This window comes from Erinaceus europaeus, chromosome 12 (assembly GCF_950295315.1).
Source record: "Erinaceus europaeus chromosome 12, mEriEur2.1, whole genome shotgun sequence".
Classification (NCBI taxonomy): Eukaryota; Metazoa; Chordata; class Mammalia; order Eulipotyphla; family Erinaceidae; genus Erinaceus; species Erinaceus europaeus.
In genome coordinates, this window is record NC_080173.1 from 77,221,991 (window position 1) to 77,247,168 (window position 25,178).

General features: G+C 37.9%; 1 protein-coding gene across 1 annotated transcript in view; it reads left to right on the plus strand.

Moving 5' to 3' along the window:
- TAOK1 (TAO kinase 1) overlaps positions 1-25,178 on the plus strand; it is a 108,200-nt gene that overhangs the window by 30,240 nt on the left and 52,782 nt on the right. Inside the window, 6 exon segments of the mRNA XM_060204063.1 lie at positions 3,937-4,158; positions 12,890-12,961; positions 14,612-14,713; positions 18,244-18,289; positions 19,463-19,559; positions 22,642-22,755. Coding sequence (XP_060060046.1) covers positions 4,027-4,158; positions 12,890-12,961; positions 14,612-14,713; positions 18,244-18,289; positions 19,463-19,559; positions 22,642-22,755 — 563 coding nt within the window. The 5' untranslated portion in view covers positions 3,937-4,026.

The following is a 25,178-nucleotide window of genomic DNA, read 5'->3' on the forward strand; positions in this document are numbered from 1 at the left end:
TTTATTTTACTTTAGGAGTCAGTCAAATCAATTTGTGAGTACTTATTAATGATAAAGTAAGAGAGGAGAAAGAACCAGAGTACTGCTTTGACTCATATGATGCTGGGAATCAAACTCAAGACCTTGTTCATGTAAGACCACCATCCTGGCTGCTGTTTGGAAGTTTTTTTTTTTTAACTGTTGAATTTATGGGAGTTGGACAGTAGTGCAGTGTGTTAAGCGCAAGTGGTGCAAAGTGCAAGGACTGGCTTAAGGATTCCAGTTCGAGCCCCCGGCTTCCCACCTGCAGGGGAGTCCCTTCACAAGCGGTGAAGCAGGTCTGCAAGTGTCTGTCTTTCTCTCGCCCTCTCTGTCTTCCCCTCCTCTCTCCATCTCTCTCTGTCCTATCCAACAACAACGACATCAGTAACAACAACAATAATAATTACAACAGTAAAACAACAAGGGCAACAAAAAAGGGAGTAAATATATTTTTTAATTTATTTCTTTATTGGGGAATTAATGTTTTACATTCAACAGTTAATACAATAGTTTGTACATGCATAACATTCCCCAATTTCCCATTTAACAATACAACCCCCACTGTGTCATTTATCATCCTTCATGGACCTGTATTCTCCCCACCCACCCACCCCAGAGTCTTTTACTTGGGTGCAATACGCCAATTCCATCTCAGGTTCTACTTGTGTTTTCTTTTCTGATCTTGTTTTTCAACTTCTGCCTGAGAGTGAGATCATCCCATATTCATCCTTCTGTTTCTGACTTATTTCACTCAACATGAATTTTTCAAGGTCCATCCAAGATCGGCTGAAAACGGTGAAGTCACCATTTTTTACAGCTGAGTAGTATTCCATTGTGTATATAGACCACAACTTGCTCAGCCACTCATCTGTTGTTGGACACCTGGGTTGTTTCCAGGTTTTGGCTATTACAAATTGTGCTGTCAAAAACATATGTGTACACAAATCTTTTTGGATGGATGTGTTGGGTTCCTTAGGATATATCCCCAGGAGAGGAATTGCAGGATCATAGGGTAGGTCCATTTCTAGCCTTCTGAGAGTTCTCCAGACTGTTCTCCACAGAGGTTGGACCAATTGACATTCCCACCAGCAGTGTAGGAGGGTTCCTTTGACCCCACACCCTCTCCAGCATTTGCTGCTGTTACCTTTTCTGATGTATGACATTCTCACAGGAATGAAGTGATATCTCATTGTTGTCTTGATTTGCATTTCTCTGACAATCAGAGACTTGGAACATTTTTTCATGTGTTTCTCGGCCTTTTGGATCTCTTCTGTGGTGAATATTCTGTCCAAGTCCTCCCCCCATTTTTGGATGGGGTTATTTGTTGTCTTGTTGTTGAGTCTGGCAAGTTCTTTATATATGTTGGTTATTAAACTCTTACCTGATGTATGACATGTAAAGATCTTCTCCCATTCTGTGAGGAGTCTCTTGGTTTGGGTAGTGGTTTCTTTTGCTGTGAAGAAGCTTTTTAATGTGATGTAGTCCCATAGGTTTATACTTGCCTTAGTCTTCTTTGTAATTGGATTTGTTTCATTGAAAATGTCTTTAAAATTTATGTGGAAAAGAGTTCTGCCAATATTTTCCTCTAAGTATTTGATAGTTTCTGGTCTAACATCCAAGTCCTTGATCCACTTGGAATTTACTTTTGTATTCGGTGAAATAGAGTGATTCAGTTTCATTCTTCTGCATGTTTCAACCCATTGTTTCCAACACCATTTGTTGAAGAGATTCTGCTTTCCCCATTGAATAGTCTGGGCCCCTTTGTCAAAGATTAGATGTCCATAGGTGTGGGGGAATAAATATTTTTTAAAAACTGTTGAACTTAAACAAACTGATATTTAATGTAATGCCTACAGTGTTTTTTTTTATTATTATTATCTTTCTTTCTTTACTATTGGATAGAGACAGAGAAATTGACAGGGAAGGAGAAGATAGGAAAAGAGAGAGACACCTGTAGCCCTGCTTCACCACTCACAACACTTTCCCCCCTGCAGATGGGGATGGGGGCTTAAACCCCTGTCCTCATGCATTGTAATGTGTGTTCTTAACAAAGTGCGCCACCTCCTGGCCCCTAATTTTAGAATTTTATTTTAATGAGAGAGTCAGAGAGGGAGACACTGAAAAACCAGAGCACTGCTGAGCCCTGGCTTATGGTGGTGCTGAGGATTGAACCTGGGAGCTTGGAGCCTTAGGCATGAAAGTCTTTTGCATAACAATTATACTGTCTCCCTAACCCAGTTGTTTATACTTTACTTATTAAAAATTAAGTTAGCCAAGTTCACAACTCACAATTAGTATTGCCAGGACTCATAACTAAGCATTTTTATTCAAAGACCCAGGTTCTGAAGTATGTTAATTATTACAACCTTTTAGAAAAGAAGTAATCTGACATAAAGGAATTGATAGAGCCACCAGGAATTTACTGGCTATTTGTATGTAATGATTTATTTAATGAAACAGATTTGAAGGCTAGAGAATAGCTCACTGGGTAGGGCACATGCTTCACCATGTGTGTATTCTATGTTTGACCTCTGACACCTTATGACAGGTGCTGTGGCCATGGAGGAAAGAGCTTTAGTGTTGTGTATCTCTTTTCTTTCTGAATTTGTGAATAGGGGAAAAAGTGGTGTGGGGCTGAGAAATCACTCATACACGAAGCCTAGGTATGGCCCCCACCCCAGCCATCACATAAACAGATACGATTAAAATAGTATTTTTGTATGAGTTGGGTTTATGAAGGATTTTATTACTTCTGTTGCATTTTTCTTTGGAATGCCTGTTAGAGTTAAATGTGGGCATATAGTATCTAAAAGGAAAAGAAATACTTCTTTGATCCATTTTCAGATCATTAATAGATGGGAAACTTCCTTGTTAGAAACACTATAGGAACATCTTGAGTAGTTACATATGTTTTTAAATTTGTGTTTTTTGATCTCTTTTGTTTACTGCATTATAATTTTTATTTATTGACTTAGGGTTAGTTCACAATATTATAAACTTTTTAGGAATATATACAGATGTTTGTGTGTGTAGAGCTCACCCAAACCACCACCAAAGTTCCTGTGACATTATACCAAATCAAAACCTTTTAATCCCCCCTTCCTTCTGGTAACCACCATAATTTTCAAAGTCCATTTAATCAGTTTGATTATTACTGGTATTATTATCTACAAGCTTATTTCAGTTATGTATACTCCACATATGAATAAAACCATTCGGTAATTGTCTTTCACTTCTTATTTATAGAATTTTAATAATATTTTTTGCTTATTATTATTTTTATTGCCACCAGAGTTATCAATGGAATTAGGTGCACCACTACCCAGCCCCTAAAATATAGAGATCTATGTAATGTTTTAGAAGTACATACCTGGGGGCCGGGAAATAGCGCATGGCTGCCATAAGGATGCTAGTTCGAGCCTCTGGCTTCCCACCTGCAGGGAGGTCGCTTCACAAGTAGTGAAGCAGGTCTGCAGGTGTCTATCTTTCTCGCTTCCTCTCTGTCTTCTCCTCCTCTCATAAGTTCTCTCTGTCCTATCCAACAACAATAACAACAAAATGGGAAAAATGGCCTCTGGGAGCAGGCACCAAGCCTCAACAATAATCATGGAGGCAAAAAAAAAAAAGTACATACCTGTTGTAACTACTTACACACTGTGTATACTGGACTTTTTTTCTTTTCCTCTTCTCTCATGACCACTGTCCTCTCTCCCCAGACCATCTTTCTTGTTTTTGAAAGCACAAGTGATTGTGATAAGCCAAGTTTAGAAACTATTATGCTAGTAGACTGTACTTCCTTCTTAGTGAAATTTTAGACTTGAGATAATTTTGTATGCTTTCAGAAAATAATCTTATATTAATAATCTGTAGCGTCTTTGATTTTTTTTTGACTTTTAAAAATTATTATTTCAACAGTTTATGTCATCGTGGCTTCATTCATACAGATGAACCAAGGATTGGGGTAGCAGTATAAAATTAGAACCAGACAGCTGACTGCCAAACAGGATGCCATCAACTAACCGAGCAGGCAGCCTGAAGGACCCTGAAATTGCAGAGCTCTTCTTCAAAGAAGATCCAGAGAAGCTCTTCACAGACCTCAGAGAAATTGGCCATGGAAGCTTTGGAGCAGTATACTTTGTAAGTATTAAAGGCCTAATGTCAGATGAGTGTTCACTTAATATCTAGACAGAATAAAAAACAACAGAAAGAAGTAAATATGCCACAATACACAGTACATTTTATAGTTACTCATATAAACACAGGTGGATAATATGAAATATGTTTTAATAATTGAGCTTCTGTAGATTATTGGCAAAAATCAGAAATAATGTTATTTTGTTTTAAATTTCATGTTTAGGGGTTATTAAGGCATTTATTACATATGTGATAGAGTTTCACATAAAATAGAGAGTGACAAGCCACAGCACTGATCTGGTAGGTACAGAACATAGTATCCATCATTATAATATCAAGCAATATTTTCACTATAAGAGCTCCTTCAGAATTTGTATGAACAAATTTTTCAGCTACTATGACTAAATAAAAGCATGCTGTTTTTGGATGGTATGTTAAAAGTATGTTCAGGGGGCCAGGCGGTGGCACACCTGGTTGAACACACACATTACCATGTGCAAGGACCCAGGTTCAAACCCCGACTCCACTTGCAGGGGAGAAACTTCATGAGCAGTGAGGTATGACTGCAGGTGTCGCCCTCTATCCTCCCACACCCTGTAACTAATAATTCACAACGTCTTAAAGAGACAGGCTGGCTACTTTTATCTTTGAAAGTTCATGAGTTTCAAGCCTCTATATTCCATTTATAAGTGAAAGCATCTGTAATTGTCTTTCTTCTCCTTACTTCATTAAATATAATTAGCTTTAGTTCCATCCATTTTGTCCTGAAGGGCACAGTAGCATCTTTTTATTTTTATTTTTTAATTATTTATTTATTAGAAAGGTAGGAGAGAGAGAAAGAACCAGACATCACTCTGGTACAAGTGCTGCCGGGATCTAACTCAGGACCTCATGCTTGAGAATCTAATGCTTTATCCACTATGCCACCTTCCAGGCCACAACAGCATGTTTTTAAATTGCAGAATAGTACTTTAAAGGATTTATTTCCCTAGCTTTTTAAATTATCTGTCAATGGGACTTTAGATCACTTCTGTATTTTGGCTATTGTAAATAATGCAGCTATAAACAGGGTGTGCTTATGTCCCTTTGATTTTGTATTTTCATGACTTTTGGGTAAATGCTTAAGGGTAGTATCGCTGGATCATAAGGTATGGTGGTGACACCAAATTGCATTCCCACCAGCTGTATAACAGCTCCTATTTCATATCCTTGCCAACACTTAACATTTTCTGGTTTGTTGATGTAGGCCATTCTCACTGGTGAGAACTGGAATCTCAGTTTGGTTTTAATTTGCATATCTCTGATGATAAGCAAAGTTGAGGTTTTCCTAGATGCCTTTTTTTTGCTTCTGGGTTATTTCTGGGGCCTGGGGCCTGCACTATGAATCCATTGCTCGTAGAGGCTATTTTTCCCATTTTTGTTCCACTTGTTATTACTGTTGTTGTTGGATAGGACAGAGATAAATCAAGAGAGATGGGGAAGACAGAGGGGGAGAGACAGATAGACACCTGCAAACCTGCTTCACCACTTGTGAAGCAACCACCCTGCAGGTGGGGAGGTGGAGGCTCAAACAGGGATCAGTACTCTGGTCTTTGCGCTTCTCGCATGTGCACTGGACCCGCTGTGCTACCGCCCAACATTCCCAGACACCTTTTTTTTAAAAAAAAGTTTGTTTGGGGGCGGAGGGCAGGGAAAAAATGTTTGTGCTCCAGGAGGTGGCACAGGAGATAAAACACTGGACTCTCAAGTGTGAGGGTCATCAGTTCAATCCTGGCAGCATATGTACCAGAGTAATGTCTGGTTCTCTCTCTCTCTCTCTCCTCCTATCCCTGTCATTAATAAATAAATAAAATATATTTTAAAAAATGTTTATTAGTGCTATAGGGAGAGGACAAAACAAAGCAAAACTTAGAGCAACATCCCAGTATATGCATTGTTAGGGATCACATACTGGACCTTACACACATGGTACGGCCTCTTCTGTATCTCTAGGCCGTCTTTCCAGCCATGGAATGTTTGTTTTCTCCTCCCACTAATTGTGCTGTAGTTTGATATAATCCTATTTTGTTTACTTTTTTGCTTTTGTTTTGCTTGCTGTTTGAATTGGAACCCCCATGTCCTCATAGATATCTCTAAGGCAGCTGTCAAAGAGAACCTTATATTTTCTTATGTTTTTTTTCTTTCTTTTTTTTTAATATTTATCCTTTTTTTGTTGCTCTTGTTGTATTATTGTTGTTGTTATTGATGTTGTTGTTGGGTAGGACAAAGAAATGGAGAGAGGAGGGGAAGACAGAGAGGGGGGAAAGAAAGATAGACACACCTGCAGACCTGCTTCACTGCTTGTGAAGCAATTCCTCTGCAGGTGGGGAGCCGGGGGCTTAAACTGGGATCCTTAACGCTGGTCCTTGCGCTTGGCGCCACCTGTGCTTAACCCGCTGCGCTACCGCCCAACTCCCTGTTTTTTTGTTTGTTTGTTTTTCTATGATTTCAGGCCTCATCAAATCTTTAATACATTTTGTGTTTGTAGGATGTTAAATAATTTGGTTTTCTTTTGCCTTGTCACTCACTGCCCGATTTTTTTTACCATTTAAATATAGTTTCTTAAAAGATTTGTTTATTGTATGAGGGGGCCGGGCCCAAGACTAGGAATTATATGTGGTGCCAGGAATTAAATCTGGAGCTTTGTGCATACAAAATATCCATTCTACCACTGAGCCATCTCTGTGGTTCCCCTAGAGCTAGTGGGGAGATTTTCATTAAAAATTTTTTTTTAATTTTTCTCATGAATAAGTAAATAAACTCTTTTTAAAAGAATTTTAAAAAAGGATTTTTCATTTATGAGAGAGAGAGAGAAAGAGAGAGAACACCAGAGCACCACTGGCACATGCGGTGCTGGGGACGGGACTCAGTACATCATACTTGGAAGTCTAGTGCTTTACCCACTATGCCACCTTCTGGTCTGTAAAAAGCAAATAAAAATTTTGTGTATAATCAGACTTGATTGAGACCTTATACTCACAGGTCAGGTGCTTTACCCAGTTATACTACTTTTTTTAGGCTTCTTTTTTTCCCCTCCACTTTCAGGTTTTAACCCAAGGTATTTGTTAAATTTGGCATATCTTCTTTAAAATCAAACTTTCAATAATTAAAAGTATGATTGAGCATACTGGGAAGTAGCTCACCCAGTAGAATACAGATTACCATACACAAGAACCCAGGTTTGAGTCCCTGGCCACCACATGGGAGCACCGTGCAAAAGGGAAGCTTCACAAAGGTGTAGCTGTGTTGTGATGTCTCTTCTCTTTCTGGCAAATTTTTATTTAAAATGGATCAAAAGTTATAAATGGAACTGTCGTCACAGATACATTTCCCCAAGATAGATGTCCCTACCCTTCAACCTTCAGCAGAGTCATTCTCCTTTACATCCAGGCACTAGTTCCTTAGCCTCCCTTTTCTGAGTCCCTTGATGAGCTATAATAAACCTTAACTTATTGGCCTATGATAGCAAATCTGAGAGATAAGAGTCTTGTAGAGGAAGGTGAAACCTACCCTGGAGAGATAAGAAGCTACACATGACAAAAGCAATCTTGTAAATCAGCATTTCCCCTAAAAAGTGATCTAAAAAAATGAATCACCTTTCCAAAACAAAACAGAATGAAGTTTCTTTACCTGTTATTTTTTTAAAAATGGAGAAATAAGTATTGTGGTAAAACACTCAGCATAAAATTCACCATTTTAGGGGGTTGGGTGGTAGCGCAGAGGGTTAAATGCACATGGTGCAAAGCACAAGGACCAGCATAAGGATCCTGGGTCAAGCCCTCGACTCCCCACATGCAGGGGGGTTGCCTCACAAGCTGTGAAGCAGGTCTGCAGGTGTCTGTCCTTCTCTCCCCCTCTCTGTCTTCCCCATCTCTTTCCATTTCTCTCTGTCCTATCCAACAACAATGACATCAGTTACAACAACAATAATAACCACAACAATGATACAAGGACAACAAAAGGGAAAAGAAATATTAAATTTTTTTTAATTTGCCATTTTTATTTACTTTTTTAAAAAAATTTTATTTTATATATTTACTTATTTTCCCTTTTGTTGCCGTTGTTTTTTATTGTTGTTACTGATGTCATCGTTGTTAGATAGGACAGAGAGAAATGGAGAGAGGAGGGGAAGATGGGGAGAGAAAGATAGACACCTGCAGACTTGCTTCACCGCCTGTGAAGTGACCCCCTGCAGGGGGGGAGCTGGGGGCTCAAACCAGGATCCTTACAGAGGTCCTTGTGCTTCGCAATTTACTTCTACTTTTTTCAAATTAGGAAGTTAGAAGTGGAGGAAAGCTTCATGAGTCGTGAAGCAGGGTTGCAGGTGTCTTTCTTTCTCTCCTCCTCTATCTCCCACTCTCCTCTCAACTTCTCTGTCTCTATCCAATAATAAATAAATAAATAAAAATATTAAATAAAGAGAGGTGAGGAGAGAGCGAGCAAGAAAGAAGTCAGAGCAGCACTCTAGTATTCCAGCCAGGAACCTGAGGCATACTATTCCCACATTTTAACTATTTTTAAAAATATTTTATTTATTTATTTATTTATTTTCCTTTTTTGTTGCCCTTGTTTTTTATCATTGTTATGGTTATTGTTATTGATGTTGTTGCTGGATAGAACAGACAAATGGAGAAAGGAGGGGAAGAAAAAGATGGGGAGAAAGATAAGACACTTGCATATCTGCTTCACCTCTTGTGAAGCAACTCCCATGCAGGTGGGGAGCTGGAGGCTCGAATCGGGATCCTTACGCCTGTCCTCGAGTTTCACACCATTTGTGCTTAACCCGCTGTGCTACGGCCCAACCCCATTTTAATTATTTTTAACTGACCAGTCTAAAGTTTTTTCTTAGGATTAACAAAGGTTCTAAAATTATAATGATGATTGCACACACCTGTGAATATAGTAAGTCATTGGATTTCATACATTAAGATGGATAGAAAAGACTTTAGCTGTCTATATCTGTTGATTAAAGCATGGGACTCACAGATAGAAAACAGTTTAGAAATTGAATTCATATCCAAGCAAGACTATATGAACACATCTGATCGACCCATTATAATAATCAGTGCAAATTTCTTTCTTTTTTTTAAAATTATATTTTTTGTTTATTTTGCCTCAGGTTATTGCTGGTGCTTGGTGTCAGCACTACAAATCTACTGCACCAGAGAAATTGAGGTGGGGGAGAGAGAGAAAAATAAACACCTGCAGACCAACTTCACCACTTGTGAAGTGACACCCCCCTCCCCATGCAGTTGGGGAACCAGGGGCTCTAATTGTGATCCTTGTGCTTCATACTATGTGTACTTAACCCAGTATGCCACCACCCAACCCCCATCTTTATTTATTTATTGGCTAGAGACAGCCAGAAATTGAGAGGAGGGAGACAAAAAGAGAGACAGCTGCAGCACTGCTTCACTACTCGCAAAGCTTTCTCCCTGCAGGTGGGGGCCAGGCCTAGAACCTGAGTCCTTGTGCATTGTAACGTGTGCTAACCAGGTGCACCGCCATTCCCTGCCCCACTATGCAAATTTCCATTAACCAATCCACTGTTACAATTAGAATGCCATTAGTTTTTCTAGGATACACTTAATGTCTTTTGGTTTTCTTAAAAAAGAAAAAAAAAAGACTATTGAAAAATTATCATATGGGGGGGCCGGGTGGTAGGTAGCTCACCTGGCTGAATGCATATGTTACAATTTGCAAGGACCCAGGTTAGAGCCCCTGGTCCCCACCTGCAAAGGGAAAGCTTTGCAATTGGTAAAGCAGGTCTGTAGGTGTCTTTCTGTCTCCCCCTCGCCTCTCAGTTTCTATTTGTCTCTATCCAATAAATAAAGATTAATTTGTTTTAAGTTTAATGATTATACACATTTTATGTCTTTAAGATTTGGTGAATAAGATACTGTATCGTTTTAGATTACTTTTACAACCATTATCTTATAAAACATTTACCTTTAGGAACTCATTAGTCTCAACTGAAAATCAGTTATTTTACAGATGATTTGAGATGGTACTGGTCATTTCACTGATGTTACTTAAAATATTTTGTAGTTGTTTATTCATTTACTTTGCCACCAGTGTTATCACTGGGGCTCAAGTGAGTGCACAACTTAAACTTGACTCCATCTTTCCCTGCTTCACCACTTGTGAAGCTTTCCCCCTGCAAGTGTAGAGCCATTTTTTTCTTATTACTGACTTAGTATTGATTTACAAAATTATAAGTTAATAGGGGTATAATTCTGTACTGTTCCCACCACCAGAGTTTCTGTATCCCTCTCTTCTCCATTGGAAGCTATAGCAGTTCTCACAAGGTTGCTGATTTGTACTGACTATATTTCTATAACAGTCTATAATTCCCCCTGCCATTTTTTTCCCCCCTATGGTCCTGCCTTCTCTTCATTTCTATGTCTCTCCTACTTCCGAATGGAGTTGGAACTCAGAGCCCTCTGGTCATCTTCTCCTATCATATCAGGAGTATGGTGTGTTTTTTATTATATATATATATAAGTTGAGTGTCAAAAGGGTATGGAGAGAAACACCTGTAGCACTGCTCCAACATTTATGAATCCCCCCTTCTCCCACAGGTAGAGAATAGGGACTTGACCCAAAGTTCATCCCTGTCCAGACCTGGTAGCTAGTCTCTTTCTTTCTTTTCTTTCTTTCTTTCTCTTTCTTTCTTTCTTTCTTTCTTTCTTTCTTTCTTTCTTTCTTTCTTTCTCTCTCTCTCTCTCTCTCCCCCTTCCTTCCTTCCTTCCTTCAAATAATATTATTATATTTATATATATAATTTATTTTTTGCTTTACTTTGGTTATTGCTGGGGCTTGGTGCCAGCATTATGAATCCATTGCTTCTGGAGGCCATTTTTTCTGCTTTATTGGATAAGACAAAAATAAATTGAGAGAGGAAGGGAGAGAAAAATAGACTCCAGCAGACCTGCTTTATTACCTGTGAAACGATCCCCCCCTGCAAGTGGAGAGCGGGGCCTCAAACCTGAATCTTTGTGGGGGCTCAAATTGGGATCCTTATGCATGTTATTGTGCTTTGTACTCTGTGCACTTTATCTAGTGCACTACTACCCCCCTCCACTCCCCCGGAGCTTTTTTTTTTTTTCTAAGTGAGGGTCTGCTTAATGTATTTACTATAATTTTAACAAATGAGTTTGGTTCCTCTGCAGAGTTAACTGGTATTCCTGTTACATATTTTACTAGTTGTGGTAGGATTTTAATTTATTCCTGATTAGCAGTTGTTTATGGTAGACATGATTTATCATGTTGAGGAATTACTTTTTTTTTTAAGACTTTTATATTGTTTGTTTATTATCTTTTGCCTCCAGGGTTATTGACGAGACTATAAATACACTGCTCTTGGCTGCCTTTTTTTTTTTTTAATTCAATAGGACAGATAGAAATTGAGATGGGAGAAGAAGACAGAGAGGGGGAGAGAAAGATAGACACCTGCAGACCTGCTTCACTGCTTGCAAAGCAACTCCCCTGCAGCAGGTAGGGAGTGAGGACTCAAACCTGGATCCTTCCTTACATGGGTCCTTGAACATACTATGTACATTTTACCTGGTATGCCACCACCTGGCCCCCTAGCAATTATCTTTCTAATTTGGATTTTCTAAGAGTTTGGCTTTGTTGTAATTGAATATACTTTAAATTATGCCTATTGTATTTCTTAGGGATATAGCAGTTTATCTTTCCCCTTGACTTTTTAAAAATGTGACAAATTATGGAATGCTTTCCTACTGTCAGGAGCTTACACATAACTGTGATTATAGTATACTTTGTCCAAAAGAAATAGTATTTTTTGTTGTCATTTACCATATTGGGGGATTTATGATTTACAGTCAACAAAGACATACAGTAAATAAAATATACTAGTTTGTACATAATATTTCTCAATTTTTCACATAACAGTTCTACTCCCTCTAAGTCTTGGCATCATGTTCCAGGACCTGACCCTTCACCCCCACCCACCCCAGAGTCCTTTACTTTGGTGCAATACACCAACCCTGTAAAACTATTTTACTGAAGATTATCATTATCATTATTATTATTGCCACCAGTTTTATTGTTGGGGCTTGGTGCATGCACAAGTACACCATTACACGTACACACATGCTCTCCCTCTTTCCCTCTCTCATAGAGGGAGAGGGAGAAAAGGGGAGAAACCTGAAGCACTGCTTCAGTGTTTGAAGCTTCTCAGTTGTGGGACTGAGAGAGGGGTAACTTGAAATTGAGTCTTCACACATGGTGATTTGTGCACTCTGCAGGATGTGCTACCACCCAGCCTCTAAAGTTTATTATTTTATTATTTTTTATTCTTTTATTTGATAGGAGATAGAGAAATTGAGAGATGAGGAGAGAGAAAGAAAGAGACCTACAGCACTGTTTCACTTCTTGTGAAGCTTCCTCCCTGCAGGTAGGGACCATGGGCTTGAATCCTGGTCCTTCCACATGGTAATGTGGGTGCTCTGTTGAGTGTGCCACCACCTGCCCTCCCTCTTCCCCAAGATTATTTTAAAGATGATTCTTTGGCATTTGTTCTAATAAACTACCATTGTTTTTCTTAACTCACATTTCCTTTAGACCATTTTTATTATTTTGTTTTATTATTTTTTAGCTAGAAAATTGTCCACTTCTTAGTGTGTTATAATCTGTTGATTTTTTTCAGTGGTTCTTTCTGTTTCTTTAGGCACGAGATGTGCGTACCAATGAAGTGGTGGCTATCAAGAAAATGTCTTATAGTGGAAAACAGTCTACTGAGGTAGGTGGAATACATGCATTCTTATCCATATTTAAACATTGATCTAACATGAATTCTATGTATGTTTAAGCATACATACAAATGCACAGTATTGTTTATTTCATTGAATTTTCTTTCACAAGTCAAATGTACCCTTTAACTTGTACCAAAAGCCATGAGCATAACTACTGGCATCCCCCCTGAGGCTTTCAACTTGTACTTCTGCTTTTATTTATTTATTTATTTGAATTGTGGTTTAATATATCATTTTTAATGTTTAATATCTTTGTTATTTTACCACTTACTTTCTAAAAGTGTAAACTTAAATAGCATGCATTTGACTATACATTTTTTTATGAATTGTTTTTGTGGTGCTGGAGATTGAAACCAGGGTCTTACACATACATACACATTACTACTGAATCATTTTCCTGGCCCTACTTCTTTCTGTTTTATTTCATTTTATTTATTTATTTATTTTTTGATGCCTGAGTTATTGTTGGGACTCAGTGTCTGCATGATAGATGCATTGCTTAGCCATTTCCCCCTTTTTTCCTCTTTTCTTCCTCCCTCCTTCCTTCTCTTCTTCCTAGAGACAGAGAAATTGAGAGAAGGGGCAATAGAGGGACAGGGAGAGATAGACAGACAGACATCTGTAGCACTGCTTCACTGTGAGTGAAGCTTCTCTTCTGCAGGTGGGGATTTGAATCTGGGGACTTGAGCATGGGGACATGTGTGCTCCACCAGGTGCATCACTGGTACATCTTTATGGTAAATCCATTTTATGATGGTTAGACTATGGATATGGTAACACCATTGAAATGATCACTGTTAAATCTTTTCTATGTATTTTTATGTGGTGCTGCCATGGAATAAGTTAGTGCTAATGTTCTACTGGATTATATCCTAACCCCTTTAATTTAGCATCTCTATTTTTCATATCTTATATAAACTTCTGACAGAAATTCAAAGGAATATATGCTTAGAGTTCCCTGATTGCTTCTTAATATTATCTATGTTTAGCATATGTCCTTAGTGTTTGAGGCTGTCATGACCAAAAATTTAATCTGTATTTCTTGATAAGTTTGAATCTTTTGGTAAAATATTTAGAAATTTTTTTTTCTCATAGACTTTCCTGTGTAACTAATAATAGTTTAGCTATAGTTTAAATGGTATGCATTTAAACATTTATTTTAGTTACTCATTTGAGTAACTAAACAAAACAACCTTAACATTTGATAGATATAATCCAAAAACACAACAGACAAAGTTTATGTCATGTACTTTATACATCAGAAAAGCTATAAATACAGGTGGTGGTCTACCCAGTAGAGTGTATTACCATGTGCCCATACATAGCTTCAAGCCCCTCCCTGCAAATGGATTCTGAAGGTTTGAAGCTGGGTCCTTGTACATGGTAAACTACCACCCTCTCACTGATGATAAATTTTTTAAAACTAAAATTTGTCCTACCTTTAAAATAATATAATCGATTATATAATTGATTTGTAGATTATATAAATACTTTATTTTTTAATTTTGACCTTTAAATATCACAAATAAAGTTGTATGTTCTTGTTATACCTTCTTTAGAGATTACCTGTTTTCTTTTAGAATATTCTAAGGAAAAGCAACTATTCATAACGGTTTGCTTCTATTTTCTCCCCACAGAAATGGCAGGATATTATTAAAGAAGTCAAGTTTCTACAAAGAATAAAACATCCCAACAGTATAGAATACAAAGGCTGTTACTTACGTGAGCACACAGCATGGGTAGGTACTTGCTCTCATTTTACTAGGTTTCATTTGGTTGTGTTTTTTTTTTTTTTCCTTGCCTCCAGGGTTACTGCTGGGGCTTACTGCCTGCACCAGGAATCCACTGCTCCTGGTAGCCATCTTTTTTTCCCATTGTTGTTGCTGTTGTTGGATAGGACAGAGAGAAATTGAGAGAGGAGGGGAAGACAGAGAGGGGGAGATAAAGAGAGAAACCTGCAGATCTGCTTCCATTTGTGAAGCAAACCCCCTGCTGATGGGGAGTTGGGGGCTTGAACCAGGATCCTTTGCGCCAGTCCTTGAGCTTCCCACCATGTGCACTTAACTTGATAAGCTACCACCGCCCCACCCCCTATTTGGTTCTGGGTTTTTTTGTTTTGTTTTGTTTATTTATTGATTGGTTGATTTGAAGCAGAGAGAAATTGAGAATGGGAGTGGAGATCAAGACAGAGAGAGACACCTGCAGCACTGCTTCACCACTTGTATAGCTTCCCCCACTGCATGTGGGAACCAGAACCTTGAACCCAGTGCTTGTGCATTTGTAGTATGTACAGTCAACTAGGTGTGCTACCACTTGACTCCAGGTTGTGATAAAGAATTAATTTGAGTAGCTCAAAATAGTTGTGTAAAGTCATGCCAAAAAAACAACTTTAAAATACTATTTTTAAAATGTTTTTATTTATTGTGTAGTTAGAGAAATCTATAAGAGAGAGAGGGAGACAGAGCTGAAGAGAGAAAGAGACAACTGCAGTGCTTTACCACTCATGAAGCTTCCTCCTGCAGGAGGGGACCAGGGGCTTGAACATGAGTCCTTGCACATTTCTGCTTTACCAAGTGTGCCAGCACCTGCCCCCTAAAGTATCACTTCATATAAAGGAAGAACAGCATTTTTTTTAAAAATGGTCACCAGGGTTACCACTGGGGCTCAGTGCCAGCACTTGAATCCTTCCCTCCAAGTGATCAAGTGATTGGTCTTTCCTTTTTCTTTTCTTCCTTCCCTCCCTCCCCACCCCCCCTTTTTTTTTTTTTTTTTTACCAGAGCACTACTCAGCTCTGGTTTATGGTGGTGCCGGGGATTGAACCTGGGACTTTGGAGGCACAGGCATAAGAATCTCTTTGTATAACCATTACACTATCTATCCCTTCTCCCTTGCTATTTTTATTATTATTATTATTATTATTTGATAGGACAGAGAGAAATTGAGAGGGGAGATGATGATAGAAAGAAAGATAGATACCTGCAGACCTACTTCACTGCTTACTTCACAGACTTACTTCACTGCAGCAAGGAGAAAGTCCTTGCTGGTAGGGAGTGTGGTCTTGAACCCCAGTGCTTGTACTGATATTGTGTGCTTAACCTAGTACACCACTTCCTGGTCCCCATGCAGCATTTTTAAGAGCTCCTAGTTAATTAGAGTAGTAGCAGTTTTGCAAGTACATCTACGGGGATTAGCTAACCTTTTTAATATTTGGTAAAATATTCCCTGACATTTATCAGTGTTGTCAACAAATTGTTTTTCAAATACTATGAATAATCATACTGCTAGAAAGTGGAAGTAAGTCATTTTGATATCAGTACAATTTATTTAACCACAAAGATCTAATTGAATCTTGATGCAGTTTGAACTGATTGTGATTCCTTAGCTGAATAAGCTGAAGATAGAAAATTGAGACACATTGTTTTAAGTGAAAATTAGGGACTGGGTAGTGGCACACCTGATAGCAAAAATACATTACAGTGAGCAGAGACCCAGGTTCAAGCCTCTGGTCCCAACCTGCAGGGGGGAGCTTCACAAGGAAGGAAACAGTGCTACAGGTATCTCTCTGTCTCCCCCGTCCCTTTCAGTTTTTCTCTGTTTCTATACAAAATAAATAAATGGTTGAGCGCACATATTACAGTGTACCAGGATTCAAGCCACTGGTCCCTACCTGTAGGTGGAAAACTTCACAAGTGATGAAACAGTGCTGTAGGTGTCTTTCTCTCCCCAACTCCTCTGCTGATTTTTGTTTCTATTCAGTAAATAGTATTTAGAAAAATGAAATAAAATGAAAAGAAGTGAAGATTAATTTTGCCCATTGTTACCAGTTAGTAATCCTATGATGCTCTATATATAATTACTACCTTTTCTTATAAATTTTTTAAAATTTATTTAATTAAATAAATTAAATTGATAGAACAGAGAGAAATTGAGAGGGTGGGGAAGCTAGAGAGGGAGAGAGACACCTGCAGCCCTGCTTTACCGTTTGTGAAGTTTTTCCCCTTGCATGTGCTAACCTGGGCCTCAACCCAGGTCCTTGTGCACTGTAATGTGTGCACGTAACCAGGTGTGTCACCACCTAGGCCCCTGTAATTACTGCCTTTAAAGAGACAGTCCTGATTTTCTTTTTTATTTTCTTTCTTTCTTTTTTTTTTGAAACTTTTTTATTATCTACTTGTTTATTGGATAGAGACAGCCAGAAATCAAGAGGGAAGGGGGGAAATAATGAGGGAGCGCAACAAAGAAACATCTGCAGCCCTGCTTCACCACTTGCAAAGCTTTCCCCCTGCAGGTGGGGACCAGGGGCTGGAACCTGGGTCCTTGTGCATTGTAACATGTGTGCTCAACCAGGTGCACCACCACCCACCCACCCCAGTCCCTATTTTCTTTAACCAGGAAATAATTTTGACTTATTAACTATTTTAATAGCCATAGCTAGGTACAATTTTAGTGTATTGAACTTAGATTAGTAGTGTTTGGTGCATCTGATTTTGGTGGTAGTAGTACTTCTTAAGGCTGTGGTTAAAAGAAACAGCTACATTTGCATATTATCTGTTCTCAGCTTTCTTCATCTGTAAAACAATAATTATATGGCCTACCTCATTAATTAGTGGTGTTATATATATTAAATTCATGGTACATAAGAGATTCTCTGTGTTTGCTTCAAAAGAAACTGGTAACCTAAATTATTGCTCGTATGGAAACTATTCTTTCTGACAATTTTCAGTATTGCTATTATAGTTTAATCCTAAAATAATATATATTTTGGGGGTCAGGTGCTGGTATTTCTGGTTGAGTGCACATATTACAGTGTGCCAAGATCTGGGTTCAAGCCCCCAATCCCCACCTGCAGGGGAAAAGCTCTGAAAATGGCAAGGTAGTCCTGCAGGTGTCTCTTGTCTCTCTCTCCCTGTCACACCCTTCCCTCTCGATTTTCGGCTGTCTCTATCCAATAAATAAAGATACATTTTTAAATGCTTAAAAAAAATCATACAAAAATAAATAAATAATACATAGTTCCTTTATAACTTCTCATGGTCACTATGCATAAAACATATATCTTGCATATGAGATTATATGATGATATAATATTAATTCTTCATTGACATAACTGTTTACATTCATGTATCAGATGACTACATAATGTAAATGTTTGCTTTTTAAGGTAAAATAAAATTTGTCTTATTTTAAACTTCTTGATCAGAGAGACTTTGATATCAAATAGAATCTTTTTAGTACTTAATACTTTTTGTAATTTTCTTCCCATTATAGCTTGTAATGGAATATTGTTTAGGATCTGCTTCAGATTTACTGGAAGGTAGGTTTCTTTTCATTATTGAGATGGGAAATTGTAAAATGAAATGTTTATTCAAAACTGGCTAGATAACTGTTCATGTAGGGCTATTGCCTTGTCATGCACAAAATCTAGGTTTGAGTTGTAGCATCACGTTTGTGGCACGTGGTATTGGAGAAAGCTTTAGTATTGTGTTTCTTAGTCTCTCTTTGAATTAAAAACCAGTTTTGGAACATTGAAATTGGTCATGCCAACTGCTCCAGCTTGGGGTGGGTGGTGGTTGGGGGGAAAGATAATTCAGTTAAAAAGCCCTTAAATAATGTTAATACTAAGTAATGCAAAAAATGTTCCAGAAAGATTAAAAACCTTAGCCTTTTCTTGATTCTCAGCATGGTGTTCACTACCCTTATTAAAATTTTATAGTAATATAAAATAGGTGTTTTTGTTGTTGTTGCATTTTTGTCATTCTACTGCATCTGTTTTATCTGTTATAAATGAAAATTTGTTGGGCTAGGAGATAGCTTACCTTGTAGAATACATGCCTTACCTTGCGAAAAACTCTGGATTAAAGCTCCTATATTATATGGGACTATTTGACACCAGGGAACGCACCACAGATGGTAGAATACTACTGTGGAGACTTTCTCTTTGTGTCTGAAATAGAAAGACTAGATTGGTTTGTGGGCAGTGGAACTTCTTGTGCAAGACTCCAGCACCACAGGAAAAAAGGAAGGAAGGAAAGGAGGGAGGGAGAAAGGAAGAGAGAAAAAGTGGAATAAATGGAGAATTTCTCTTTTATTTTATGACCATATATTATTTTTATGTTGTCAGAGAAAAATGAACTTTTTACTATGATAGCTACTCATAACTGATAGGCATTGCAATTTTTAGTAGTCTTGTTTTACTATCTTTGGAAGCAGATTCATCTTGGTGAATGTTAGGTTTTTTTTAACTGCACTATAAGGTGCCAAGGAAATAGCATAATGAATATGCAAAAAAGACTTTAATCTCTGAGGCTTGGAAGTCTCAAGATTCAGTCTGGGCCCCAATGAGTTGAGCAGTGCTCTAGTTAAAATAAAAGTAAAAGTAATTTAAAATTTGCTCCATATATTAGGTTTATGTGCTTTAAATTTTTTAGCAAGAGTGTTCTATATAATAATTTTCAATTACTTACTTTTTTCAAATTCTTATTTTAAGTTCACAAAAAACCTTTACAAGAAGTGGAAATAGCAGCAATTACACATGGTGCTCTGCAGGGATTAGCCTACTTACATTCTCATACCATGATACATAGGTAAGCATTTTGAAATTTATTATATATTAACCAGAAGACTGGCTTACTACATTTATCAACATGTGGACTTACTATCTCTAAATTTTTGTTACTTATAGCCAAATAGAAAGTTTATAGAACCCTATAAACTCAGTGTTTTGTAGGTTATCAGTGTCTTAAAAGAAAACGTACTGGTTATACTTGATCTTTTTTTGTTTGGAATAAACTTTGTCTACACATGCTGCTAGACTTTGTACATTTTGTGTATTTTATACATTTGTGATGGAAATTTAATTACAGATGTATTTACTTAGCAGAATGCTAAGTTAGGGATTGTGTGGTAGTCTTTATTTTTACAGTTTCAAAACTGATACTATAATTTGTAACTGACTTTTAAGTTAACAAAACCAGACAGATCACACTAAAAATTAAACCTAGATGATTTGTTGTTTTGGTAATCTGATACCACTTATTTCATTGATAAATAAAAGCTACTTAAGGTTGTTCTTAAAGAAAAAAAATTTCTTAAAAAAAAAATTAGTCCTTGATTATTTTTAATAATGGATAGCTTTAATATTAGACCATTTATTTTTATAATGAATTTATAGCATTAATACTTTTTGCCTATTTTTGTAGTAAATTGGCATTTTAATTATATTTATGAACTAGGAGATAAATATTAAACTACAGAATGAAATTATTGTGAGTTAGTAATTTCCTTTTTAGAAGGGGATCAATAAGGTGCAAGAGAATTCCACACACTCCTAAATAATTGAATTAGAACTAGAATCTAAAATCTAGGTCGGGGGCAGATATAATTATGCAGAGACTCTAATACTCACTGCACTAGGGAGTCTTTCTTCTGTGATGTCTTTCCCTCTATCCCTCATTCTCTTTCTGTCTGAAAAAAATGTCCCAGAGCAGTGAGCCCTGGTGATGACCAAAAATAAATAAATAACAAGTACTTAGAAATATAGTGGATTTTTCTTAAAATGTTCCATTTGTGAGTGTAGGTATGGTACTCATTTAAAAAATACATCTTCAGGGGTTCAGGTGGTGGTGCACATGATACAAAGTGTAAGGACCCACACAGAAATCCAGGTTCAAACCCCTGGCTCCACACTTGCAGGGGGATCACTTCACAAGTGGTGAAGCAGGTCTGCAGGTGTCTGTCTTTCTCTCCTCCTCTCTGTTGTCCCCTACCCCTCAATTTCTCCCTATCCTGTCCAGTAAAATGGAAAAAATGGCTGCCAGGAGCAGTGGATTCAAAGTGGCAGCAATATTACATTATATTCAGAGGAAGGGGAGTACACCTGGTTGAGCATATAGATTATCATGCACAAGGACTCAGGTTTGAGCCCTGCTCAGCATCTGCAGGGAGAGGGGAAGGTTTACAAGTGGGAAGCAGCTCTCTCTGCAGGTTTTTCTTTCACTCTCCTCCCTGCCAGCCCTTCCCTTTCCTTTTTTCTCTGTGCTGACTAATAAGAGGAAAATGAAAAAAAAATAAATAAATTTTTTAAAATGGATGTTGGAAATATGGATTCAATAGGTGGACACCCTGGTAGCAATAAAACTAAATAAACAAAAAGGCGTGTGTGTGTGTGTCCATAATTATCTAAATTTGCATTGTTATGTTTCCTAAGTTAGAAAAGTACCTCTGAAAGTGAATTTGAGATCATTGAATTAAATTAGTATTTTAGTTTTTATTTCATAGTTAAGGATAATATGCTAAGCTTTGGAAATGATACAGGGAACTTTTTTTAACATTTTATTTATTTATTAATGAGAGGGATAGGAGAAGAGAAAGAACCAGACATCACTCTGGTACATGTGGTACTGGAGATCGAACTTGGGACCTCATAGGTTGAGAGTTCAAAACTTTATCCACTGTGCCACTTCCCAGACCACATACTAATAACTTTTTTTGTATTTATTTATTTATTTATTTATTCCCTTTAGTTGCCCATGTTGTTTTATTGTTGTAGTTATTATTGTGTCGTTGTTGTTGTTGGATAGGACAGAGAGAAATGGAGAGAGGCAGGGAAGGCAGAGAAGGGGAGAGAAAAATCGACACTTGCAGACCTGCTTCACTGTTTATGAAGCAACTCCCTTGTAGGTGGGGAGCCAGGGGCTGGAACCCGGATCCTTAAGCTGGTCCTTGCGTTGCGCCACCTGGGCTTAACCCGCTGTGCTACTACCCGGCTCCCACTAATTTTTTTTTTTTTTGCCTCCAGGGTTATTACGGGGCTCGCCACGAATCCACTGCTCCTGGAGGCCATTTTTCCCCTTTTGTTACCCTGTTTTTTTTTTTTTCTTTGTGTTTTTTTTACCATTGTTGTGGTTATTATTATCGTTGTTATTGATGTTGTTTTTGGATAGGACAGAGAAAAATGGAGAGAGGAGGGGAAGACAGAGGGGGAGAGATAGACACCTGCAGACCTGCTTCACCGCCTATGAAGCGACTCCCCTGCAGGTGGGGGGCTGAGGGCTGGAACCCGGATACTTCCGCTGGTCCACTTGCGCCACGTGTGCTTAACTCACTGCGCTACCGCCCAACCCCCACCCCCATAACTTTTTTAAAGGACTGTGTGAAGTTCATTTCTTTTACCTTAAATGAGATACTCTCAATTTTTTTTTTTTTTTTTTTTTTAAATCGCACTGCTCAGTTCTGGCTTATGGTGGTGCAGGGGATTGAACCTGGGACTTTGGAGCCTCAAGCATGAGAGTCTCTTTGCATAATCATTATACTATCTATCCCTGCCCTCAAATCTTAAAGTTATGATGGAGTAGTCAGCTAATCAAATTCTGTTTTAAAACCATTATTTGTATGAATCTATAGGAACTTGGATAGAACTATGCTCTCCACTTACCTGATTTTTTATCTTTAGTTGTTAATGCTCTTTTGTCTTATATTTTAGATAATTACAGCTATATGTTAATACATATTTCTGTCTTTTTTGTTATATGTTTTGGATTTTAAATTTTCATCCCATTTAAACCGCATAGGACTTAATTATTTTGTTAGCTCTGTCCCTATTTTTCTTTTATTGTTTTCAACACAGTGCAATAAAGAGGAATAATTTTCTGTGCTCTTTAAACCCAGAGATATCAAAGCTGGAAATATCCTTCTGACAGAACCAGGCCAGGTGAAACTTGCTGACTTTGGATCTGCTTCCATGGCATCACCTGCCAATTCTTTTGTGGGAACACCATATTGGTAAGAATAATTCTATCTGATATTGACTCTTATAATTGAAATAAGCATTGTGTGCTTGTTGTTTTTAGATGCCTTCTTTTTTCCTGGACACAGTATTGCTGTTAGGGACATTTTTTATTTCTTTACTGGGGGATTAATGTTTTACATTCAACAGTAAATACAATAGTTTGTACATGCATAACATTTCCCAGTTTTCCATATAACAATATGACCCCCACTAGGTCCTTTGTCATCCCTCTTGGATCTGTATTCTCCCCACCCACCCATCCCAGAGTCTTTTACTTGGGTGCAATACGCCAATTCCAGTTCAGGTTCTACTTGTGTTTTCTTTTCTGATCTTGCTTTTCAACTTGTGCCTGATAGTGAGATCATCCCATATTCATCCTTCTGTTTCTGACTTATTTCACTTAACAAGAATTTTTCAAGGTCCATCCAAGATCTGCTGAAAACGGTAAAGTCACCATTTTTTATAGCTGAGTAGTATTCCATTGTATATATAGACCACAACTTGCTCAGCCACTCATCTGTTATTGGACACCGGGGTTGCTTCCAGGTTTTGGCTATTACAAATTCTGCTGCCAAGAACATATGTGTACACAGATCTTTTTGGATGGGTGTGTTGGGTTCCTTAGTCTATATACCAAGGAGAAGAATTGCAGGATCATAGGATAGGTCCATTTATAGCCTTCTGAGAGTTCTCCAGACTGTTCTCCACAGAGGTTGGACCAATTGACATTCCCACCAGCAGTGTAGGAAGGTTCCTTTGACTCCACACCCTCTTCAGCATTTGCTGCTGTTACCTTTTCTGATGTATGACATTCTCATAGGAGTGAAGTGACATCTCATTGTTGTCTTTATTTGCATTTCTCTGACAATCAGAGACTTGGAGCATTTTTTCATGTGTTTCTCGGCCTTTTGGATCTCTTCTGTGGTGAATATTCTGTCCATGTCCTCCATCCATTTTTGGATGGGGTTATTTGTTGTCTTATTGTTGAGATTTGCAAATTCTTTATATATTCTGGTTATTAAACTCCTGTCTGATATATGGCATGTAAAGATCTTCTCCCATTCTGTGAGGGGTCTCTTGGTTTGGGTAGTAGTTTCTTTAGCTGTGCAGAAGCTTTTTAATTTGATGTAGTCCCATAGATGTATGCTTGTCTTAGTCTTCTATGTAATTAGATTTGTTTCATTGAAGAGGTCTTTAAAATTTATGCGGAAAAGAGTTTTGCTAGTATTTTCCTCTAAGTATCTGATAGTTTGTGGTCTAACATCCAAGTCCTTGATCCACTTGGAATTTACTTTTGTATTCAGTGAAACATAGTAGTTCAGTTTCATTCTTCTGCATGTTTTAACCCATTTTTTCCAGTACCATTTGTTGAAGAGACTCTGCCTTCCCCATTGAATAGTCTGGGCCCCTTTGTCCATAGGTGTGGGGCCTTACTTCTGGGCTCTCGATTCTATTCCACTGGTCAGTATGTCCATTCATGTTCCAGTACCAAGCAGTTGTGATGACAATAGCCCTATAATACAATTTGAGATCTGGGAGTGTGATGCCTCTGGTTCTGTTCTTTTTTCTCAAGATTGTTTTGGCAACTCTAGGTCTTTTCTGGTTCCAGATAAACATTTGTGGCATTTGTTCTATTCTCCTAAAAAATGTGGTTGGGATCTTGATAGGGATAGCATTAAATTTGTAGATGGCTCTGGGTAGTATACTCATTTTTTTAAAATTTACTTATTCATGAGAAAGACCGGCAGAAAGAAGAGAAAGAACCAGACATCATCACTCTGGTACACGTGCTGCCTTGGATTGAACTCAGGACCTCATGGTTGAGAATCCAATGCTCTATCCACTGCACCACCTCCCGGACCACAGTATATTCATTTTGATGATGTTAATTCTTCCAGCCCGTGAACATGGAATATATTTCCACTTCTTTGTGTCTTTTTCAATTTCCTTGAGTAGTGACTCATAATTTTCGTTATTCAAGTCTTTCACTTCTTTGGTTAGGTTTATTCCTAACTATTTTATTGTTTTCGTTGCTATAGTAAAAGGAATTGATTTCTGGATTTCAACTTCTTCTAACTTAGTGTTTGCATAGAGGAATACCACTACTTTTGAATGTTAATTTTGTAGTCTGACACCTTACTGTATTGCCTGATGATATCCAAAAGCTTCTTACTGGATTCCTTAGGTTTTTCTATGTATACTATGATGTCATCTGCAAATAGGGAGATTTTGACTTCTTCTCTTCCAATCTGTATCCCTTTAAGTCCTTGTTCCTGCCTGATTGCTATGGCAAGAACTTCCAACACTGTGTTGAATAGTAATGGTGATAGTGGGCAGCCATGTCTAGTACCTGATCTGAGGGGAAATGCTTCCAGTTTTTCACCATTGAGTATGATGTTGACTGTAGGTTTGTTAT